This window comes from Orcinus orca, chromosome 4 (genome assembly GCF_937001465.1).
Source record: "Orcinus orca chromosome 4, mOrcOrc1.1, whole genome shotgun sequence".
NCBI lineage: Eukaryota > Metazoa > Chordata > Mammalia > Artiodactyla > Delphinidae > Orcinus > Orcinus orca.
The window spans coordinates 52,651,366-52,675,480 of record NC_064562.1 but is presented as its reverse complement, the minus strand read 5'-3'; the positions used below and the strand labels follow the sequence as shown (position 1 = coordinate 52,675,480).

At 39.6% G+C, this 24,115-nt stretch overlaps 1 protein-coding gene and 1 long non-coding RNA gene across 4 annotated transcripts in view; one reads left to right on the top strand and one right to left on the bottom strand.

Moving 5' to 3' along the window:
- Positions 1-887: 887 nt before the first annotated feature.
- LOC117198057 (uncharacterized) lies at positions 888-5,310 on the bottom strand. The gene is made up of 3 exons (XR_004478983.2): positions 5,005-5,310; positions 1,088-1,155; positions 888-960 (listed from the first exon to the last, which is right to left on the bottom strand). It is a non-coding gene; the product is annotated as an uncharacterized LOC117198057 (long non-coding RNA).
- MOB1B (MOB kinase activator 1B) overlaps positions 4,418-24,115 on the top strand; it is a 60,169-nt gene continuing 40,471 nt past the window's right edge. The window contains exon 1 of one of the 3 annotated variants that reach the window (XR_004478981.2): positions 4,418-4,664. Coding sequence is in view for 2 of the 3 variants with exons in the window: in XM_049709604.1 (XP_049565561.1) it covers positions 4,651-4,664 (14 nt within the window). In the remaining variant the exon portion in view is untranslated. The remainder of the gene's footprint in view (positions 4,665-24,115) is intronic. The other 2 variants (XM_049709604.1, XM_004283571.3) reach the window with 2 other exon arrangements.

Here is a 24,115-nt window from a genome sequence, read left to right as displayed (position 1 = left end):
TTGTTGAAGAAATTAGGTCCTGCATATTTTCCCCACTGTTTGGATTTGCTGCTTGCATCCCTGTTGAGTCATTTAACATGTTCTTTACCATATTCTTCTGTGCCCTACATTTCCTGTAATTTGATAAATCTGATATAGAGGCTTGATCAGATTCAGGTTCTATTTTGTTGGCAAGACTTCTTCACAGGTGACGATATAGTCTTCCATCAGGACACACATAAAGTGTGGTTGTCTCTCTTGTGATACTAGCAGCCATTGGTGATCAATGTCTAGATCCATTAATCCATTAGGGGGTTGCAAAAATAGTGATATTCTAATAATAATTCAATCATTCCTATTTCTTTCATTTTTATTTTTTTTTGGCTGTGTTGGGTCTTCGTTGCTGTGTACAGGCTTTCTCTAGTTGCCGTGAGCGGGGGCTACGTGAGCGGGGGCTACTCTTTGTTGCGGTGCGTGGGCTTCTCATTGCAGTGGCTTTTGCTGTGGAGCATAGGCTCTAGGCGCGCGGGCTTCAGTAATTGCAGCACGCAAGCTCAGTAGTTGCGGCTCACGGGCTCTAGAGTGCAGGCTCAGTAGCTGTGGCGCAGGGGCTTAGTTGCTCCGCGGCATGTGGGATCTTCCCAGACCAGGGATCGAACCTGTGTCCCCTGCATTGGCTGGTGGATTCTTAACCACTGCGTCACCGGAGAAGTCCCTCTATTTCATTATTTTTAACTGAAATACTTCTATAAGGAGAAATTTCCCCTGATCTACTACTTGGAAATTTGGCTTTACCTGCTGTTGTTTTCTTGGAGAAGGGTAACATATTAATTAACACATTGGCAGTGACTAACTTATCCTATAAAAAGATGCGATGAATCATTTTCTTTATGATTGTAGAAACCCTCACCTTGAAGGAAAAGGAGAATATAACTGCAACTGAAGGAGAGGAAGTAAATGGTGATCAAAAACCTGAGATATCTGGGAAGAGAAGAAAGAAACACAGACGCTTAAAGGTAACACTTTGCTAAGTCTGTTCTTATCTGGCATATAAATTCCTATTTGGAAGCCCACCTTAAGGCTTTGAATACTATCAATATTTACTTACTGAGGTGTCCTGCATTCTTATCTCCTGTTCAGATCTCTCCCCAGACTTTGCACAGCTGTCAACTCTACCTGAAAAAAAAAAACAAAACTCTACCTGACATGGCAACTTTGATGTCTAAAAGACATTTCAGAGTTAACATATCTAACATGGAACTTTTAGTTTCACCTCAAAATTGTGACTCAGATCTTCCCTATTTTACTAAACGGCAGCACCATCCACCAGTTACTAAAGCCAAAATGACAGGAGTAGTCTTTGACTCCTTCTTTTCTCCAATCCCTATAATCAATGAATCACCAAGTGCTGTTCATTTTGAGATTATTAACTTCTTCTTTCTATTATTAATGACACCACCCTAAACCAAGTCACAGCTGTTGAGAAACAATTGTGCTATTACAATAAGTCTTCTGGCATCCCTGCTGACATGTTGGCCTCCTCCGGAACATTCTCCACAAGAAGGGAGAGTGATCTTTCTAAAATGTTAATCAAGGATCATGAGCTGATAATTGTTGAAGCTGTGTGATGGATTCATTATACTAATTTCTTCCCCTCTTTATGTGTTTGAAATTTTCCAAATTAAAAAAATAAAATGTTATTCTGATTATTTATCTTAACTTCTTACTATTTTACTTCTCGGCTGACTCCTCTATGTTCTTAAAATAAAACCAGATGGCTGTGAGCCCCAGCCAGCCCTCAGTCTACATGTCCAGCTTTATCTGATGCCACTCTTCTTGCTCAGGCTGCCCAGGCCATAACCTGTCAGTTCTGAGAACCCTTTAAGCTCTTTCTTATCTTAGAGCATTTGTACTTTTTATCCCCTCTACCAGAAAATGATCATTCCCTAGCTCTTTGCAAGGCTGGCTCCTTCTTCTTCCTTCAGGTCTCTGCAAAACTTCACCTCTTTAGAGAGGCCTTTCTTAACCACTCAATCTAAATTAGATCTTCCTTCACCACTACTCTCTGTCACATTATTCAATTTATTTTATACCTTACCACAATTTATAATTATCTTGTTTGTTTATATTTATATAAATATACTTACTTGTTTATTATGATAAGAAATTAACTTGAATGAATATTTAAAGGTATGTGAAGGCATATACCCACTCACATTCTGTTCTATTGTATTCATGTTATAATTCCACTTCTTTGAGAAACTGGTGGATAGAATATAATTTTTTTTTTTTTTTTTTTGTTGCGGTACGTGGGCCTCTCACTGTTGTGGCCTTTCCCGTTGCGGAGCACAGGCTCCGGACGCCCAGGCTCAGCGGCCATGGCTCACGGGCCCAGCCGCTCCACGGCATGTAGGATCTTCCCGGACCGGGGCACGAACCCAATGTCCCCTGCATCGGCAGGTGGACTCTCAACCACTGCGCCACCAGGGAAGCCCCATAGAATATAAATTTTAATAATCTTGCTTCATAAAATAAGATTTTGATTAGGAGAGTAACTTCTTGAAATTGAAATTTTAGGAAGAGAGTGATATGAAATTTGGATTGGTGAAGAAGAACATGGAATTAGAAATCTCTATTTGAATATAGTCTCTCTTTGATTATAAACTGCCCAATATTTTTAAGTGCTGAATAATTTTAAGTGACAGTCATTGTTTGATTTAAATGTCTAACCTCTGAAATTATATTTTGTATTATTAACATGACACCTCTCTCATTTTTATGACCAATACATTTATGTTTTATCAGCTGTTAATTTCAGGCAATTCTCCTACTGGTATGATAAAGAACTCAGTAGTTTTGCAGATTCTGTCCTCTCCCAATCATCGCCCTGACTCAAGAGTCATAGGATTCATTTAAATTTAGTTAGACCAAAAGCAAGGCTACATAAGCCAGCCTACCAAACCAGGGAGCAGATGGAAATTGTCTGCCAGTAATCTAAAGGATGTCCCTGGCATGACAAAATTTTAGAACTGGAAGATATCTTAGAGATCATGTAATAATCCAAAGCGCTCATTTTAAAGGGGGTGAAACTGTTGTTCTAACAGGTTTACAGACTTACTCTTCCCAAAATAAAAGATAATATCCTAATCTGGTCATTCAAGTCATTGTCAGAAGACCCTTACGGAATTGTATATTAAATCTTTATCATATCAAAATCTGGAACACAGGGCTTTTATGTCATAAGTCCATGATTTTCAGTATAGTAAGATAACGCCTCCTTCTCCCTTCTTTCCAGCACCTTTGGAGCCTTAAGTCTTTTCAAATTATTCCAGTGACCTCTGCTGTTCCTGAGATAGTATCAACACTTCAATATTTTCTTGTTTCAAAAAATGGTTTGATTTACTAACATGCCAAACTAATAGTACATAAACTCAACAGAACACATTTCATATTGGCACCTCCTTCAAGTCTATTAGCCCAAGGTGGGTTACTAGCTGCACAGAATTTAAATTTTGTTAAGATTCTTTGAAAAAGTTACTTGTAGATTTGACCGGTGTTGTGAGTAAAGAAGATGGACATCTCTTCGTAAAATAAATCGGTACCCAAATCGATAATGCTGTGGTGGGCTGGTGGCAACGCTGATTAAGCATTTATGGGGCTCAAGTCCATTATAGCCACTGAGCACTCTGATGCACAAAACATTTTAGAAGCTAGAAAGAATTCAGTACCCCCTTGTAGAAGGACTTGCATTTCACATAGTTAAGGGGCCCAGGGAAAGGCTTTATAATCTATTTGCTCCATATAACTTGGATATGTCACCACAGCAGTTTTCCCAGCTGCTGCTGACAGCCTCACTTGCCTGTTCAGACAGTGATGGACCCTAACCATCTCCTTGTTTAGGGTTTTAAAACATGCCCATAAGACGACAGGGGCCTTGAAAGCCCATTTAGATCCTTTCCTCTCTTCTGGCGGAACCACACCCAAACCATTCCAACCAGATGAAACTCACTCCTGGTTTTACATACGTAGCAGAGAGACTCCATAACATTTCATCTGGGCACTCACAGTGGGCAGAACTCTGGTGGCAATTCCATCCCTCACTGCAGGACTCTGTCATCCCAGAGTTGCAGCCAATTTCCTTCCTGGCCGCTGAAACCCAGCTAAGCAGCTCGGAGGACTCTGCCACGACCCCCAACCGGGTGGACTGGCCTCGACTAAACGGGTGGCCCCAGCACACATACGGGGCGTGGCCCGGGGCTGCAAAGGTGTCCAGAAAGTAGGGGACCCGGGGTCGCAACGGGAGGGGCAGGGTGGGCGCGCGCCGCTCTCGCGAGAGCTCACGGGGTAGGGGCAGCGAGGGGATGGAGACGAAGTGCCGGGGGAGCAGCGCTGCGGTCGCGGTTCTTGTTCTCTGTGGAGGAGGCGAGTGGCCCTTTCTCCGCCCCTTTTTGCTTCTCCTCCCACTGAGTGATTCAAGCCTTGCGCTTCCCACTTCCGCACCCTCTGCCAGCCATTGGACTAGCAAAGCCGAACAAGTTGCGGCCGCCGAGCAGCCGGCGCTCCCCGCCTCCTCATCCTCTCCTCCTCCTTCTTCTCCTTGCCTCGCCGCCGACGTCGCCGCCACCCCGAGGCCTCGCGACCGCCGAGCCCGCAGCCCACGCCACGGCCGACATGAGCTTCTTGTTGTGAGTAGCCAGGCCCAGCGCGCACCGGCTTTGTTCAGGAGACCTGGGCCGCGGGTCCCCCACCCTTCTCCCAGCTTTGCCCCTGGCTGCTTGACCCGGGCGTTCCCACCCACCAGGTCTCGGGGAACCTGCCCCGAATGCTCGCGTTGCCTGACCGCCGCCGCCTCCCCGGCCCGCTTCGAGCAGGCGGGGAATCCTCCGGCCCCCAAGGAGGCTCTCTTTCTCCCCGGACCCCAAGTCCCGACACACCCCGATGCCCGCGTCCGCATTTCTCCATCACCCCAACCTTTCCTCTCGCTCTTCTCTTGCGTTTGTTTGTTTGCGCGCTCTATATAGATACCTCCCACTCTTCCGCAAGACCCGTATCCGACGCGTGCCCGGTCGTCTGCCTCCGTCTCCCCTGTTCATTGCTTTTATTTCTGGATCCCAAGCACAGAAGATAGAGCTTCTACTTTCTTCCGTCACCCTAGGATCCTTTTCATCCCCCACTTAGGTTTTAGGAGTGGGAAGTTGGGGTGACAAGTCTTGTGGATTTAACACAACGCGGCTGCTTGCGCGTCAGGATCCTCTGGTGACAACCTGGGGTCTTGGGGACTGGAGCGCCTTGCTTTCCCGAGGTGCCCCTCCTCCCAGCGTGCTCCCCTGAAGAGTATGGGGTCTATCTTTTTAGACAACCACCATATAGGGTCTGGGTAGTGTGCCCTGGGTTGGTTAGGGAGTTGTTTTGCAAATCATTTGTAAATGCCAACTCAACGTCACATTTAGTGCTCGTCATTATTTCCCTTATCGTTTATTGCAGACGAGTTGAGGGGGATGGGCAGAAAGATGGGGTGGCCGGATGGGAGTATGGTGGCAGCAGACAAGCCTCAGGTCCTCCGAAAACAGGACCTTACACCCTGGGAAATTACTCTTTTGAAGGCTTCGCTGTGATTCACCTCTGTTTAATCTGTGGTTAGAAAGCTAATAAAAACTCGGAGATTGAAACCCACCCCATATGCTCCTTTACCGTTGTGGAGAAAATTAGCATTTAAAGATTTTCTTCTTTCCCCACCTCCCATAATTTTTTGTCATCACATTGGCACCTGAATCCTGAGAATTTAATTAACCCTTATTTTCACAAGCTTATATCTAGAATGTTAATCCTTTTTAGGGTGTTTAAGCAAAACTGAGCCATCACAGAGGCTAACCGGCAGGTGGACTTGCTAATATTTCTAATATGCACAGGGGGTGCCTGGCTTGTGTCAACCTGCCTAACACATTTGAGCTTATGAAACCTCTTTCTTAGGCTCATCCTAGAAGTTGATTCTGAGTTTGTCAGATAGGTAGTACTAGATGAGAGGACTGAGTGATTTCATAAACGTCTTTGCTTCTTCCTATTTTAGTTTGAATCAAGATAGCCAAGCATTTCCACTTGAAACTTCTCATCTTGAGTATTTTTTGCATTGCTGTTTTTTTATTTCTTCAAGAATTTAAAAGCTGTCTTTGAAATAGCAATGTAGATATGTCCTTGACTGCTTCTGATGGGCCTGTGTCTCTTGGAACTCATAGCTAAAATTGTTTGAAGCAGGGAAGAACCATATTTGGCTGAAACTAGGGGATAGAGAAGGTTTGGGTGGTATTTTCTGAATATAAATACAATAGTATCCTGCTTTTCCATGGCTCAGTAATAATTACAGAAATGTAATGGATAAGTTCATTATCCTGAAGCATATTAGCTGCATAAGAAGAATCTTGCCATAACTAATGTAGATAGCACATTAGAGGGTTTGTACTATTTGGAACACAATTTTTCAGTCAGGTCACACGTAGCAGTTAATAAATTCTCAAGATATTTTGCCCGTGTGCTGCTTGACAGTCCAAAAAAGTTAATCTAATATTTTTGGTTTTGATTTTTGTCCACTGATAGTTTAAAATCTGAAGTGAACACCTCGTAAGTAGAAATAATTATTACCAGAAGTGAAAGAACAAAGTTTTGGTTATTATCTATTATATGGTATAATTTCCTGAATATTATTTCTGTACCAACAGATAAGCAGAGAAAATAAGAGTTGCAGTTTAGGAGTTAAATACAAATATTTCTCTCCAGTTCTTGGAAGCTTATTTGTAAAGCGGCTATAAGTGGATGAAACTGCAAAAATAAGGACAATGTGAGATAGGGTTATGAAGTTGATGACTCATAACTCTTGAGGGCTTTAAGATAGAAGAAAAGAATTATTGATTTAAAAAACATCATTCAGGGCTTCCCTGGTGGCGCAGTGGTTGAGAGTCCGCCTGCCGATGCAGGGGACACAGGTTCGTGCCCCGGTCCGGGAAGATCCCACATGCCGTGGAGCAGCTGGGCCCGTGAGCCATGGCCGCTGAGCCTGCGTGTCCGGAGCCTGTGCTCCGCAACGGGAGAGGCCACAACAGTGAGAGCCCCGTGTACTGCAAAAAACAAAACAAAACAAAAACAAAATAAAAAACGTCATTCATTGTGCAGGCACTGGTGTAGGCACTGGTTCAGAATAAATTTGCACTGCTTTGATTCTAACTGGGACAAACCTTTGGTTGTGCTGCATATTGGCCTGTGTGTGTCTTCAGATTAAGCTAAACTCCCAGATAGTGCATACAAAAACTTCACAGGAACCTAATTTAACTTTATAGACTCAAATCTTTAAACACATCCATAGTACCTTCTGTGTGCTAGGCATTGTGCAAGATGTGAGACTCTAGAAATGGTAGACAGTGTATAAACAGTCATCTGTAATAGACGCAATACAAGCATAGGGGTCCAAAGAATACAGAGCATTGTGTTCTATTTGAGCAGGGGGCAGATTTCATGGAAGAAGTGATGGATAGTTAATGGAAGGTATAACAAGAGTTCTCTAAAAGGGTAAGGGGAAATGGGAGATTTCAGTTAGAGGAAACATCATGGGGGCATGAAATTGCCTGTGAATTCTCCATTTTCAGGTTTGTTCAAGAGGCTGTAGAATTTGGGAGCTAGATGGGGTCTATCAGTAACACAGCTCACTCCTCTCTTTTTTGCTAAAGTGGCAAAATCACCAACCTCACGTTACTGGCCTAATTATTGGCCTGGGTAGAATTGGAACACAGGTCTCTTGACTTAGGGTTTTTCCTCTCCTGACATTTTATGCATATAAAATTGAGGGAGATTTAGGATCAGAGTGAGTTCTTAACAGTCATTCAAAAAATATATAGAGTGTTCTCTATGTTTCTAGCATTTTTAGATTGCAAGTCTCTTCTGACATGGAATTCCACAGAAACATTTAACTAGGAAAAAAACCAAGGTGTAATTTCCTAATGTACGACTGCTTGGTTGGAACAGAGTTAGAACAAATATAGTTAACTTTAAAACAGAAGTTTGTAGGAAGGTGGTTTAGGAATGAGAATGAATATAAACCAGGTCTGTTTCTGTATAGGAAGAAACAAAGAGGTTGGGAAAGGAAGGAAATATTTATTGAACATTATGCTAGACAGCTGCCATTTGTGTTTTCAGAAGAATAGCAATTTGGGAAAGGGGACACAGGGTTTTAGCTGTGTTTATATGTGTCTCTCTCTGTCTCCTTCTACTTCTCTCTTCTCTCTTACCTCCTTCTTTCCTCCAAACACCTCCCCCCACCCCGCCCCCCATACCAGCATCTTTGTTTTCAGGCAGATGATTCAACTGATTTTAGTGCTTCAATATCCTCACCTGTAAAAGAAATTAATAATAAAAATAGCCTGCTAAGTGCTTACCATGTGCCAGACACCAAATGCTTTAGATAAGTAACTCAATTTAATAACTAGCAGGAACCCCATTTTTACAGATGAAGAAACTGGCAAGGAGGTGTTAAATAATTTGTTCAAATTATGTAGCTAGTCAGTGGGGTCGCTGGGATTTGAATCCTGGCAGTCTAGATCCAGAGAACCTACCTCATATTACCTTATATCTAATTGATAAAATTATATAAAAAGGTGGTATTCATATAGGCCTTGTTTTTAAGAGAAGTCTTTCATGACCAGGTATTAATATCTCATACTGTGAGGACTGCTTTCTAAGGGTCATCAGGAATATAATGGTGGAAGAGAAAATAGAAACCTTTAAATTTAAATAATACTTTAAGATTATTTTTGACTTTTATTTTTAGTGTAAGAATAATACTAGTTGATTCACTTTGTTATACAACGGCAACTAACAACAATATAAAGCAATTATACTCCAATAAAGATGTTTAAAAAAAAAGAAAGAATAATACACATGTTGGAGTAATCACAAAATACTTTTAAGAAAAGGAAGAAAATAAAAATCTCTCATAATCACACCTTCAGAGATAACTATTGTATTTTGTGATATCACTTCCTAATCTTTTCTGTCACGTTTTTGTTTGTACATATGTAAAAATACACAAATGGATCCCTACTGTCCATAGACCAGGTTTTTCACTTGTGAATTTTTTATGTCAGTATACTTCTACAGCATCACTTTGAGTGGCTGTTGACCAAGTATTATCTTTGCAGTTTTGTTATCTGACCAACCAGTTTAATAAGTTATGCTTTTTCGGGGGTGGGGGGGAGGGAGTTGAAGTAAGTATGGTCATCTTTTCAGAATTATAGTTTTGGGAATTGCAAATATCAATACTTGGCTGTCCTTAGTTTACTCTTACCATCTGATACAGGATTGCTTTTGTTTTACATTACAGAGTGCAAAATAATTACTATGTGATTACTTTTACCATTAACGACGTTTTTTCCTTGATGTACTTGAAGAGTTTTTGTATCTTTGGAGTTTCTGATATATGAAAGCACATGTAGTACTTGTCTTCAAATGTATATTTGACTAGGAGGTATTGAAGCAGAATACTTGTGTTACTTCTTGAAAAATACAAGAAAAATGGTACCTATTAGGAATGTTAAGTCTATAGAGAAGTTTTAAACTCTCCTTTCTTCCAACATTCCATTTTTTAAAAGATTGAGATATAATTGATGTATAACATTAGTTTCAGGGGCATAACTTCCATTTTTGTTTTGTATCAATTAACTAACTTAAGGCCATCTTTTATAGCATGCTTAATTAAAGTGTAGCTGTGAAACCTGTTCATTTGCAGAAGTGATTTTTAAGTTTTATTTTGAAACATTTTCAAATTTTTAGAAAAGCTGCAAAGAATAGCACAAAGAACTCCCATATATTCCTTATCCAGAGAACCCATTTAGTTTCATCAGTTGCTCCAATAATGTCATCCTCAGCAAAAGGATCCAGTCAGGAATCATGTATCATACCCAGTTTTGTGTGTGCTGCCTTCTTCAAACTGAAACATTACCTTAGTTTTTCCTTGACTTTCAGGATTTTTATATCTTTGAGGACTACAGGCCAATCATTTTGTAGAATATCTCTCAGTTTGAGTTTGTCTGGTGTTTCCTTGTGGTGAGACCTGGTTGTGCATTTGAGGCACAAGTATCACAGGTGTGATACATGTTTTTCTTACAGCATCTTATCAGGTGCACATAATGTATGTTTGTCCATTGTTGGAGGTGATTCCTTTGATTAAAGTGTCTATAAAGATTCTCCAGTATAAAGTTATTACATATTTTCTTTTTGTGATTAATATTTTGTCAGGCGCTATTTTGAGATTATGTAACTATCTCCTTCCATTTTCACCTACTAGTTTGAGTGTTCATTGATATTTCTTCTCTATATTACTACTATGATGCTTGCCAATATTCTGTCATTGCTTTTACATTTATTATTTGACATTTTTACTGTAAGGGATCACTTATTCTTCCCATTTATTTATTTTTTTAGTATGTGTGAACTCATGGGTTCCTATTTTATTTAATGAGTTATAATCTGTAATCATTATTTATTTTGGTGCTCAAATTGTCTCAGTTTTAGCTAGTTGGAGTCCTCTTCAGACTGGCTTCTGTGTCCCTTTGATTTGTTCCTGTCTTTCTCTGAGTACTCCGTTACTTTCCGGCACAATCAGATATTCCAGGTTTATCGTTTTTTTTTTAAATTTATTTATTTAATTAACTTATTTTTGGCTGCATTGGGTCTTCGTTGCTGTGTGTGGGCTTTTTCTAGTTAAAGTGAGCAGGGGCTACTCTTCGTTGCGGTGCACAGGCTTCTCATGTGGTAGCTTCTCTTGTTGTGGAGCACGGGCTCTAGGCGCGTGGGCTTCAGTAGTTGTGGCACACAGGCTCAATGGTTGTGGATCACAGGCTCAGTAGTTGTGGCTCACGGGCTCTAGAGTACAGGCTCAGTAGTTGTGGTGCAGGGGCTTAGTTGCTCCACAGCATGTGAGATCTTCCCAGACCAGGGCTCGAACCCGTGTTCCCTGCATTGGCAGGCAGATTCTTAACCACTGTGTCACCAGGGAAGTCCCCCAGGTTTATCTTATACTTTCTCTGCCTCAGTCCTGGAACTGACCATTTCTCTAAGGGCCTTGGTTCTGGCCAGTGATGAATAGTATTTGGAAACCAGAATTTAGGTGATAGGTGTGCTTATTACTACATATGTTTTGCTGCTCCCAGGCCCTCTCATTGGACAATGCTAGAAAATACATACCCATACAAATTTACATCCAAATATTTTATTCTTTATCTATCCATATATACCCAATGAGTTCACACTAATTCCTGAAATTCTGGGCACAGGGTTCATCCTAGTCTTATCCCTTTATGTGTTTTTCACTTTCTCCTTTGTCAGTGAGAAACCTTGCTCCCATTATCCTCAATATACTTATTTGTTCAGACCTCTGTAAATATAGCTATTCTTCTAACTCTGCCTGGCCACCTTCCATGTGGCTTGGCCTCCAGCTGTCATCCAGCTACCATTACTCCTCTCCTGAGCATGTGTGGACCCCTCCTTCGGCCATATTAACGATGAAAGTAGTCTGAGACTCCACTATGTGTGGTATGAGTGTGATAGTAATCTAATTTTTTCCCCCATGAATCCTGTGTTTAGGACCAATACCTCAGAGATGTTGGGAGGATTAGATATCCTGAACGTAAAAGGCCTAGCTCAATGTGCAGCAGTGATATCTAGTTCATGGTCAATATCTCAACAGTGTGATGGTTGCTTGTAGCTGTTATTATTTTTTATAAACATAGTCATCATTTCTGATTACTAAATCATAGCCAATTTCTGTAGGTTTATTATCATATGTATTGGTGCTACTTTGATTTTCTGAAGTTAGAACTTAGAAGCTTGAAGGTAAACAAACATTATTTGGATAATCTAAGTACCTCATAGTCAAGCAGCCTTATTAATATTTGTAATGGAAAGACTGAATCTTATTTTATTGCTACTATTGTTTTATTTTTTCCCCTAAGTTCTCTTGTTGTTATCAAATTGAAATTTGATGAGAATAGTTCAGTAGTTATAGTATTGGGTGTTAATTTTTGTGTGTTTCTTTGTAGAAATAGTTAATGGTTTAACTTAAATAATTTCTTAGTATTCAGTATAAACATAGAATAAAGTGGAAACAGTAGGGGTAAAAGTCTTTTATGGCAACTTTTCTGGTATCTCGATGCCCAGATCATGTTCCACACAGATGGGCAGCAGCATGACCTTCTCTTTAGAGAATCTGTTTGTTTGCTGGTGCCCTGTAGCATTAAATTTAACTAATGAAATAGCTCTTTGTTCAAAAACTCCCTGTTGGTTATAGGTTGTACTCACGTATGCCTGGTTCCGTTCTCCCTAACCCTTCCCCACACCCTGCCAAATGTTCAACTGGTTCTCTTATTTTCAACTCTTAGAAATTGTACTTTTGAGTCAGTGAATAACACCGATTTGTCAAAACTGAAGACTTAACCAGAACACAGCATTGTTTTGAGGACTGATGCTTGTGTTTCCTCTCTATTGTTAAGAACTCCCAAAGGGGTCTTATTTGTCAGAACGTTCAAGCTTTTAATCAGTCCTTTGTTAACCTTGTCAATTTTTAATTTGGGAAATGGCAAGTTATCAAGAACTGAAATAAAAAAAATTTTTTTTCAGATTGTAGTTAGAGCCAAACTATACCAAAAAGTACAATTCTAAGTGGCTAGACATTTGGGAACCAAAATGTTCCTCAATTGAGCTGTATTAATTTTAGCTTTTGCCAATCTTGAGAAAGAAAAATGGAGCTGGAGGAATCAGGCTCCCTGACTTCAGACTATACTACAAAGCTACAGTAATCAATACAGTATGGTACTGGCACAAAAACAGACATATAGATCAGTGGAACAGGGTAGAAAGCCCAGAGATAAACCCATGGACATATGGTCACCTTATTATTTTTTTTTTTTTTGTGGTACGCAGGCCTCTCACTGTTGTGGCCTCTCCCGTTGCGGAGCACAGGCTCTGGAAGCGCAGGCTCAGTGGCCATGGCTCATGGGCCCAGCCGCTCCGTGGCATGTGGGATCTTCCCGGACTGGGGCACGAACCCGCGTCCCCTGCATTGGCAGGCAGACTCTCAAACACTGTGCCACCAGGGAAGCCCTGGTCACCTTATCTTTGATAAAGGAGGTAAGAATATACAATGGAGAAAAGACAGCCTCTTCAGTAAGTGGTTCTGGGAACACTTGACAGCTGCATGTAAAAGAATTAAATTAGAACCCTTCCTAACACCATGCACAAAAATAAACTCAAAATGGATTAAAGACCTGAATGTAAGGCCAGACACTATAAAACGCTTAGAGGAAAACATAGGCAGAACACTCTGTGACACAAATCACAGCAAGATCCTTTTTTGACCCACCTGCTAGAGAAATGGAAATAAAAACAAAAATAAGCAAATGGGACCTTATGAAACTTAAAAGCTTTTGCACAGCAAAGGAAACCATAAACAAGATGAAAAGATAACCCTCAGAATGGGAGAAAATATTTGCAAATGAAGCAACTGACAAAGGATTAATCTCCAAAATTTACAAGCAGTTCATGCAGCTCAATAACAAAAAAACAAACAACCCAATCCAAAAATGGGCAGAAGACCTAAATAGACATTCCTCCAAAGAAGATATGCAGATTGCCAACAAACACATGAAAGATGCTCAACATCACTAATCATTAGAGAAATGCAAATCAAAACTACAAGGAGTTATCACCTCACACCAGTCAGAATGGCCATCATCAAAAATCTACAAACAATAAATGCTGGAGAGGGTGTGGAGAAAAGGGAACACTCTTGCACTGTTGGTGGGAATGTAAATTGATACAGCCACTATGGAGAACAGTATGGAGGTTCCTTAAAAAACTACAAATAGAACTACCATATGACCCAGCAATCCCACTACTGGGCATGTACCCTGAGAAAACCATAATTCAAAAAGAGTCATGTACCAGAATGTTCATTGCAGCTCTATTTACAATAGCCAGGACATGGAAGCAACCCAAGTGTCCATCAACAGATGAATGGATAAAGAAGATGTGGCACATGTATACAATGGAATATTACTCAGCCATAAAAGGGAATGAAATTGAGTTATTTGTAGTGAGGTGGATGGACCTAGAGTGTGTCATACAGAGTGAAGTAAGTCAGAAAGAGAAAAACAAATACCACATGCTGACACATATGTATGGGATCTAAAAAAAAAAAATAGTACTGATGAACCTAGGGGCAGGACAGGAATAAAGACGCAGATGTAGAGAATGGACTTGAGGACACAGGGAGGGGGAAGGGTAAGCTGGGACGAAGTGAGAGAGTGGCATGGACATACATACACTACCAAATGTAAAATAGATAGCTAGTGAGGAGCAGCTGCATAGCACAGGGAGATCAGCTCGGTGCTTTGTGACCACCAGAGGGATGGGATAGGGAGAGTGGGAGGGAGACCCAAGAGGGAGGGGATATGGGGATATATGTATACGTATAGCTGATTCAGTTTGTTATACAGCAGAAACTAAGAACATTTTAAAGCAATTATATTCCAATAAAGATGTTATAAATAAATAAATAAAAACGGGGAAAAATTTTAGCTTTTGCTCAAATGGTAGCATGTTTATAAGCTGTTGGGAATGTATTGTCACGTGATAACTGTAGGTTCTAGAGATATCTTTACCTTTTTTTTTTTGTCATTCAGTATTAAGAAAGTATCACTGTCATTTTATTTAGCACCGTTGGGACTAAAGGCTACTCTTGACCCTCTGGTGACAGAAGGCCACCCCCAGGACTGAAGAGATCATAACTATGCATAACTATAACTCTTTTTTAAAAAAAATTTAAAATATGTTTATTTCTGGATTCTTTTTGACCACACTGCATGGCTTGTGGGATCTCAGTTCCCCGACCAGGCATTGAACCCTGGCCATGGCAGTGAAAGCATAGAATCCTAACCACTAGGTCATGAGGGAACTCCCATAACTATAACCCTTGAGAAGTCTACTTTAGACACTTAAAGTGAGGAGCTTTGGCGTCACTTAGGAGCATGTTAGAAATGCAAGATTTCAGACTGCAATCCTTGAAATAGAATGCATTTTAATAAGATCCCTTACTTTAAAGAGCACCTTCAAGTTTTAGAAGCTTTAGACAATAGTAAGTCGATGGATGCCTGTGCATTGAGTTAAGTAATTCAAAGTAAGGTAAAGGAGAAAAAAAAATCCTTGGGATTCAGTATAATACTACCTCTGTCTTTGAGAGACTCTGTGAGGCCCTGACAAAGATTCTTTGCCTGACCAAACTTTGGTCAGGTCTTGAACTTTCTAATAGATCCGTCTGTGCACTTCCTTGTAAAGTCTAGTTTTAGCAAGAACCCTGCTAGTCAGGTTAACCACAATCCCCTACCACCATCAACATCTGATCAGCTTCCTCCTCCACCACCATCCCTCAGGTGATGTATGGATCACCCCTGCCTGTCTTCAGCAAGAATCCTGTTAGGTCAGGGGCTTCCCTGGTGGCGCAGTGGTTAAGAATCTGCCTGCCAATGCAGGGGACACGGGTTTGAGCCCTGGTCCTGGAAGATCCCACATGCCGCGGAGCAACTAAGCCTGTGCACCGCAACTGCTGAGCCTGCGCTCTAGAGCCCGCAAGCCACAACTACTGAGCCCACGTGCCACAACTACTGAAGCCTGTGCGCCTAGAGCCTGTGCTTGGCAACAAGAGAAGCCACCGCAATGAGAAGCCCACGCACCGCAACGAAGAGTAGCCCCCGCTTGCCGCAACTAGAGAAAGCCCACGCACAGCAATGACGACCCAACACAGCCAAAGATAAATAAATAAATAAATTTATTGAAAAAAAAAGAATCCTGTTAGGTCAGTTTAACCAGAAACACAACACCCCCCGCCCCGTCCCCTTTTCCCCCTGATATTTCCTCTTAGTAATTTTTCTATCCACTCACCCCCGCACCCTGCTTCTTCGTTATACATTCCCTCTTGCCCATGCTGTATTTGGAGTTGAACTCCGTCTCTCTCCCATACTGTAAAATCCCATTGCAGTAGTCCCTATACCTACCTCATTGTTCCTGAATAAAATCTGCCTTACCATCTTTAACAAATGTCAGTGAATTTTTAAAAAAATTTTCTTTAACAGCCCTCAAGGTTAGGTTCTCTGGTCGTCTTTGCACACTTGTAATTATTTATAATTATTATTAAAGGTCTTTTCCCTCTTCCTGGACTGTAAGTTTCATAAGGTTTGTTCACTGTTTTATTTCCCAGCATGTTGGTACCTTGCTTGGCAAATATGTCCTCAATATTTAAATATTTTTGATAGACTAAAGGTTGTCATGGAAAGAACAGTGGCCTGTGAGTGAGGACACCTGGGTTTCAGAGTCTTTGGTCTGTCACTAGCCATGTGACCTTGGGCACATCACTTAATTTCTTCTGTTTCCTCTGTTTACTGGGAGGAAAGGAATGCCTATTCCGTTGGGTAACTGCGAGAATTAAATGAGAGAATGTATATGGAGGTTTTCAACAACCAGAGGGTCCTGTGCAAACACTGTTAGTATCCTTGCTCATGAAATTCCCAAGCCCAGTATGTAAACTCTTTCTGAATTCAAATGTTGTTTAGCTGTGTTAACAAATGCATGGTATTGCTGCATAATATAATAAATATTTATTGGAGTCTCCTGTGTATAAGCAAAGTGTTATTAGGTGCTGGTGGTAGGTGGAGAAAGGTAGGGATTCAGAAATAAATAAGATGTGGTCTCTGTCCTCAAGAATCTTAAAATTGGAGACCAGCATATTACATGGATGTACTCTTCAATAAAATTGTTGTAAACTCATTAGTTTTAAATCCACTGGCTAATGAAGGTTAAAGATGATTGATATTCCAGTGAGAATACAAACTTCTTTGGGTGTAGGTGTGAAATAGTTGCATTCGGTATTTATAAAAGTTACGTGTCTGGTATATTCATGTATTTAAAACAGCAGAAATTTTGCAAATATGTGCTTCTGTATTTTTAGGCAGAGGCCTAAAATATGAATTTGGATGAATTTGGGGGCCTGCCCTGCTTAATTTTGCACTGTTGCCACTATTTCCACTCCAGCATCTTGTTTTTTGATAGGGAAAGGAGGCAGCTGGAATCCTTTGGCCCACTTTCTTCCTGCAATTTACTTGGGCTTCTCAGGTAGGGATTAGAATGGGCTGGAAGTGATTGGCAGAGTCCCAAGGCATAGAGAGCCCGCATGATAATGGTGTTTGCTAACACTCCAGCCTCATCTGCTCCTTCCTTCCAAGTATTCCCTGCACTGAGCTTAGCCATTTTATTTGCATTTCTTTCAACATGCATTTTTCCCACTTCTGCCTGCTTTTTTAAGTGCTGATCCTGTTGTTCTGGCTGGAGCCCTTCTCCATCCCACCTCCATTTCTTTAGTTCAGGAGCCAACTCTTTTTCCCTGACCTCTGTCCCCTTCCCAATTTGTTCAGTACCATTTCAGTGACCTCCATAGTCCTTATTATAGCTCGTATCAAAAAGATATTGTACTTGTCAGTTTTCAGGCCTTTCTTCCTCATCAGAGTATGTGACCTCTTTGAAGATGCAGCAGTTTCAAAAATTATTTTTAAATCTCTGCCATCTAGCATAGTGCCTGTTATATATTACATACTTGGTAATAAAATTTTTTTTATATGGTATCACATGTGGAATCTAAAAAAATGATCAAATGAATTATTTACAAAACAGAAATAGACTCAACAGACTTAGAAAACAAACTTATGCTTACCAAAGGGGATGGGGTGGGGAGGTGCGGGGACAGATAAATTAGAAGTAAAAAAATTTTTTTTTAACAAGTCAGTGACATTTTCAAGTATTTACATGGTGGTAGGTGGAGGAGATATGAGTGATTCCCTTCATTCTGCTCTAATTTTTCCCTTCCAGAGACTTTTGGGGAGCTAGAAATAGGTGGCTGTTGAGCACAGAAAGATTTGGAACACCTATTTATTGGATCTTTATTTTACAATTTTGTAGAGACCTTGTTGTTTTACCCTTTTTTCAAGAATCGATATATGCCAGGCACATTCCCTACCTGCCACTGTAAATTGTGTTCCAGTAGCAGTGAACGTGAGTGCTCATATCCCTGCATCTCCACCAGCATCGCACAGCTAGGAATAATAATTGTGAGAGCTTCTTGGGCTTCAAATATATATATATAAATATATATGTATATGTGTAAATATATATAAATATATACATATATATGTAAATATGTCTGTACATATAACCAAGTAAACAGGTTAATAGTAAAGATTCTTCCAAAGAATTTCTGTCCTCTTTCTCTCTTTTCCTTCCTTCTCTCTTTTTTTTTTTTTTGTAAATTTTTTGGCCACGCCACGCAGCATGTGGGATCTTAGTTCCCAAACCAGGGATCAAACCCACACCCCCTGCATTGGAAGCACGGAGTCTTAACCACTGGACCACCAGGGAAGTCCCTCTTCCTTTCTTTTTTAATTGAAGTATAGTTGATTTACAGTGTTGTGTTAGTTTCTGATATACAGCAAAGTGATTCAGTTATACATATATATATTCTTTTTCATATTCTTTTCCATTATGGTTTATTACAGGTTACTGAATATAGTTCCCTGTGCTATACAGTAGGACCTTGTTGTTTATCTGTTTTATATATAGTAGTTTGTGTCTGCTAATCCCAAACCCTTAGTTTATCACTCCTCCACCCGCTTCCCCCTTTGGTAAGCATAAGTTTGTTTTCTATGTCTGTGAGTCTGTTTATGTTTTGTAAGTAAGTTCATTTGTGTCATATTTTAGATTCCACATACAAGTGATATCATATTGTATTTGTCTTTCTCTTTCTGACTTAACTTCACTTAGTATGATAATCTCTGGGTCCAGGCATGTTGCTACAAATGGCATTATTTCATTCTTTTCTATGGCTGAGTAGTATTCCATTGTGTGTGTGTGTGTGTGTGTGTGTGTGTGTATACACACACACACACACACACCCCATATTTTCTTTGTCCATTCATCTGTTGATGGACATTTAGGTTGTTTCCATGTATTGGCTATTGTAAATAGTGCTGCAGTGAACATCAGGGTACATGTATCTTTTCGAATTATAGTTTTCTCCAAATATATGCCCAGGAGTGGGATTGCTGGATCATATGGCAAGTCTATTTTTAGTTTTTTGAGGAACCTCTGTACTCTTTTCCATAGAAGCTGCACCAATTTATATTCTTACCAACTGTGTAGGAGGGTTCTCTTTTCTCCACACCCTCTCCACCATTTGCTATTTGTAGACTTTTTAATGTGGGCCATTCTGACCTGTGTGAGGTGGTATCTCATTGTAGTTTTGGTTTGCATTTCTCTAATAATTAGCGATGTTGGGCATCTTTTCATGTGTGTGTTGGCCATCTGTATATCTTCTTTGGAGAAATGTCTATTTGAGTCTTCTGCCCATTTTTGATTGGGTTGTTTGATTTTTTGTTGTTGAGTTGTATGTTCCCTTTATTTCTAATTGCATAGTTAGGGTGTTTGCTTTTATTATCATCCTTTTTTCTCTTTTAATTTAAAAGGGGAAAATTATATCTTTTATGTTAAAATTGAGAATGTAATTTTTTAATAAGTGAAATTTAAAAATTAATAGTCATGAAAAGTAACTGTAGAATATAATTTTAAAATTCTTTAATAACTTGCTAGGAAAATATTACTTTTCTTCAAGATAGGCACAGATTATCTGTAGAGGTGGATTTTACAAAATGAGGTATTTAACTCCAATCGGATTTTTTGTTTCTAAGTTATCTTTCTGATATTTTAATGTGGATAGGAAACTGATAATTTAATGCAAATGATAAACATGTTTGGGAGGCAGATGACATACCTGGAGCTGTAAAAATGACCTATAGATTCTGGAGGTAGATGTAAAACTGCTTTTCACTGGTTACTCTCAACACATTTATTGTCTTTCTCATGGAGTTTGATAGAGAGCTTCACCAGGGGTTTTCTTTCTGGATTATTTCAAAGTGGAGAATCTTTTCCCCAAACTTTGAGTGAATAGTAGTGTCTAATTGCTTATGAATCTGAAGAATATGCCTTTATGATATGCTTGTTGTTTTTGAGCACTTACAGGTCAAACTATAATAAGCATGGGTAAGTTATGTGTTATAAAAACTCAGAACACTATTACTTTATCAGTAAATACTTTGCATACTTGTGTGTGTGAGGAACCCTGCTAGCCTTAATGAATTTGTTCTTTTTATGGCAGTTCTGATATTTACATTTCACTTAGTTCAAAAAGAAACTGGAGAGAAGAGGGGAAGATTTTTTCATTTAGTTTTATGCGTTTTTTACTTTTTTCTCCTCTTTTATGTTTTTCACTCATTTGTGTTATTCTCTCTTACTTTTAAATAGTCACAGTTGAAGCCCTTTCCAGGTACTGGGGAGCATTACTGAATCTCAGATAATGTGAAATGTCTCTTTTACAGTTGACTATATTAGGATTAAAGGGCCTTTTTTTTTTTTTTAACTTGTATCTTTCCTGGAGTTTTATACAGCCCTTTCTTTGCCATGTATTCTCAGGTTTGGCTGCATCTGTGTATTATTTTCACAGGGACTTTCTTGACATCACACTGATAGCCACCATCCGTTCTTGTTTTTAGCCTTCCTTTAGAAGCATCATGATTTGTCCTGTGCTTGGGCACCATAAGCTCATGCTTAAACCATTGGTGGTCTGAAATACGGAAATCCTTGCTTCTGAACAGAAAGGGAGAATGAAACAATCTTGATTAAAAGAAATATTTTCCCTCAGTTCCTTTATAGAAGAATTCAGTTATTCTTGTGATCTGGAGTGTGTAAGTTGGGTAAAATCGTACTTTTGTGCCTTGTTTTCTTATTTCTAAAAAAGACAGTTTTATATTTGACAACATTCAGTGTTTCTTCCTTATGGTGTTTGAAAAGATTTATGGTGGCTTGTGGGATTGGTAAGAATGAGATTAAATCTCTGGAGAAATAATTTACATTTAGTGATTTTTAGGAATAGAGAAGATTTTGTTCCAACCTCTTATTTTTAGATGAACCAGTTGAGACTCTGGGATCTTGTGATTTTCCAAGGCTACACTTAGTTATATAAACAAATTCTAATGAGACTAATCTTGATTATACCAAGAATTCCAAGTGTCTTACTATTTTAGTTGTATTTTTTGACATTACATGACTTCACACTTTCTACAATTGCTTATTAAAAAAGGACAGTGTGGGGCTTTGCTGGTGGCGCAGTGGTTGAGAGTCCACCTGCCGATGCAGGGGACACGGATTCGTGCCTCCATCTGGGAGGATCCCACGTGCCGCGGAGCGGCTGGGCCCATGAGCCATGACCGCTGAGCCTGCGCGTCCGGGGCCTGTGCTCCGCAACGGGAGAGGCCACAGCAGTGAGAGGCCCGGACAGTGTGTAGCTATAACAAAGCTTATGTCTATGATGGACCTTCACTATGAAGGATAAAGGATAAAGAGATGGTACAGATATATTTAACTGGTATCAATTATTGAGCACTGATTGTGCACCAGCTTATTCTCTGTATTTCTATACATACCATTTGGTTTTCAGAACCATCCCACATGGTAGGTGATATGATTTCTCTTTTTTGCAATCAGAGCGATTAAGTAACTTACCCAAAGTCACCCAGCTAATACAAGGCAAATTAGGGATTCCAGCCTACAGTACGCAACAGTAAAATCAAGGTTTCTCCTATTCCTTATGAGGTAGATAATGCTCAAGTTAAATAATAACGGTAGATGGCTTTTATTGAGCCTTGTGCCAGGCATTGCAGTAGTATTTTACTTACTGGTTTCTAATCCTTGAAACAACTCTGCAGCATAATGCTTTCTTCATTTTCAGATGAGGCAGATAAGTCTCCAGAGAGGCTAAGTAATCAGGTCAAGGTCTCTCAAGTAGTAGAGGTACTCTGTGATTCCAGGGCCCTAGGTCCAGTCAGCATCGGTGTTTTCCCACTACCCTGTGCTGCATGCTACTTTTACAAATTTCAACTTGATGTGTATTTAACTGATGGCTTTTGGTTTCCTCAGGGACCATTGGTATATCAAACTGATTGAATCTGGCAAGTTTCTAAGGTGAATGTATGTTTTTGAAACAATTTTGATAATAGAGCTAAGGATGATAGCAATAGCAGCCACCAGCTAATAAACCATTAGGACAAGTCTGCATATATATAGGTGATTTTGGCTTACTTATCCATAGTATACTGTAAATAATACTGGGGTCAGAAATATATTGCACAGTATGTTTAGATTTTAAAGATAGAGCAGTTCATTAACATTTCTGTAAATAACCCAATTTTATTGCCATGTTTTGGTAAACATTCAAACTTTTTTATTAAGCTTTCAAACTTTTTAAGTTTTAGTTTTAATTTTTGTCAGTATTATACATGTACATGATTTAGAGTCAAATAGTTTTATAAAGCTTGTCATAAAAACAATCTGTCTTTTCTTGCTTCTAGTTACAGCCATTTGAGCTCTTTTACCTGATTTTTAATTTCTTATCTCTAACTAGTTTATCTTGTTACATATTGATTTTTTCATTTCTAGGCATTAATTATTGAATTCTTATTATGGAAGAAGAGACTATCACCCCCTCCCATACCATATATATATATACACACACACATCCCATCCTGCTTGCTTCTCAGTATAGCAGTTAATACTATATAAACACTGTTGACAGTTGAGCCAAGTATATGTACTGTAATTTTATTTTTCCTTTCCTGAACAACTTTATGTGTTTCTGGAAATTTTTTGTTTTATTTTCTGTGTAGTCAATACTTTTTTTAATCCCCAAACATTCCCTCAGTTAACCTTCGAATACATTCAGATTCTCTCACTTTATCTTCTTAATCTTGTTGTGTAGCTGTTATTTTTGGAATCTACCTTCACCTTCATTCTGGGGATTCCCTTTGCATGGTTTTTGGTTGGATTTCTTCTTTTCTTGGGTCTCACATCCTGTCTCTTGGTTTACTCCCTTATTTGGGGCATACTGTCTAAAAGCTAACTAAAAACAGTAAGTGGAATGTTAATATTTTGAGACCTCATGTGTCTAGAAATATATTCTACCTTCATACTTGCTTGATGTTATGTCAATGTATCAAGTTCTAGGCTGTAAATTTTCCCACAGAATTTTAATTTTAATTTATATGGATGAGGTGTTCTACTTGTTATTGAGAAGTCCAGATGCCTTTCTGATTTCTGATACTTTGTATGAAACTTGTTTTTTCCTCTGGACAATTTTAAGTTCTCTTTTTTCTGAGATTTCGTAATTGCATCTTTGGTTGTGGGTCTATTTTCATCCACTGAGTTGGTGGTCTCTCTTTCAGTCTAAAAAAGGCATTTTGGGGACTTCCCTGGTGGTGCAGTGGTTAAGACTCTGCACTCCCAATGCAGGGGGCCCGGGTTCCATCCCAGGTCAGGGAAGTAGATCCCACATGCATGCTAAAGCTAAGAAAGAAAGAGAGAGGGAGAGAGGGAGGGAGAGAGGGGGAGGGAGGGGGAGGGAAGGAGGGAGGGGGAGGGAGGGAGGGAGGGAGTGGGGGAGGGAGGGAGGGGGGAGGTAGGGAGGTAGGAAGGAAGGACTTGAGAAGAATTTAAAAATAAATAAATGAAAAGGCATTTTCAATTCTGGGAAAATTTCCTGGTTTATTTCCTTGATAAAGTATTTTCTTGATAAAATATTTCCTTGTTTTTCTGTTATACATTTCTGGAATTCTTATTACTTGGATACTGGGCCTCCTGGACAGATCCTTGATATTTTTCTCTTACATCTCTTTCTTTGTTTTTTATGCTTTGCGTTCCGAGAGATTACTTCAGTTTTATATTCTATTCTTTCTATTATGGTTTTCATTTCTGCTACCATTTAAAAAAATTTCAAGGGTCTTCTTTTCTTTTTTATATATAGTATTCCTTTCTCATTTCATGAAGCAATATTTTTTTCCTATCACTGAGTATATTAATTTTAGGGGGGCATTTTTATTCTTTGCCATTGTTTATCCTTTTAGTTGCTTTTTTCTGTCTATTTTGATGTCTTGTTTCACATTAGAGGCTTCCC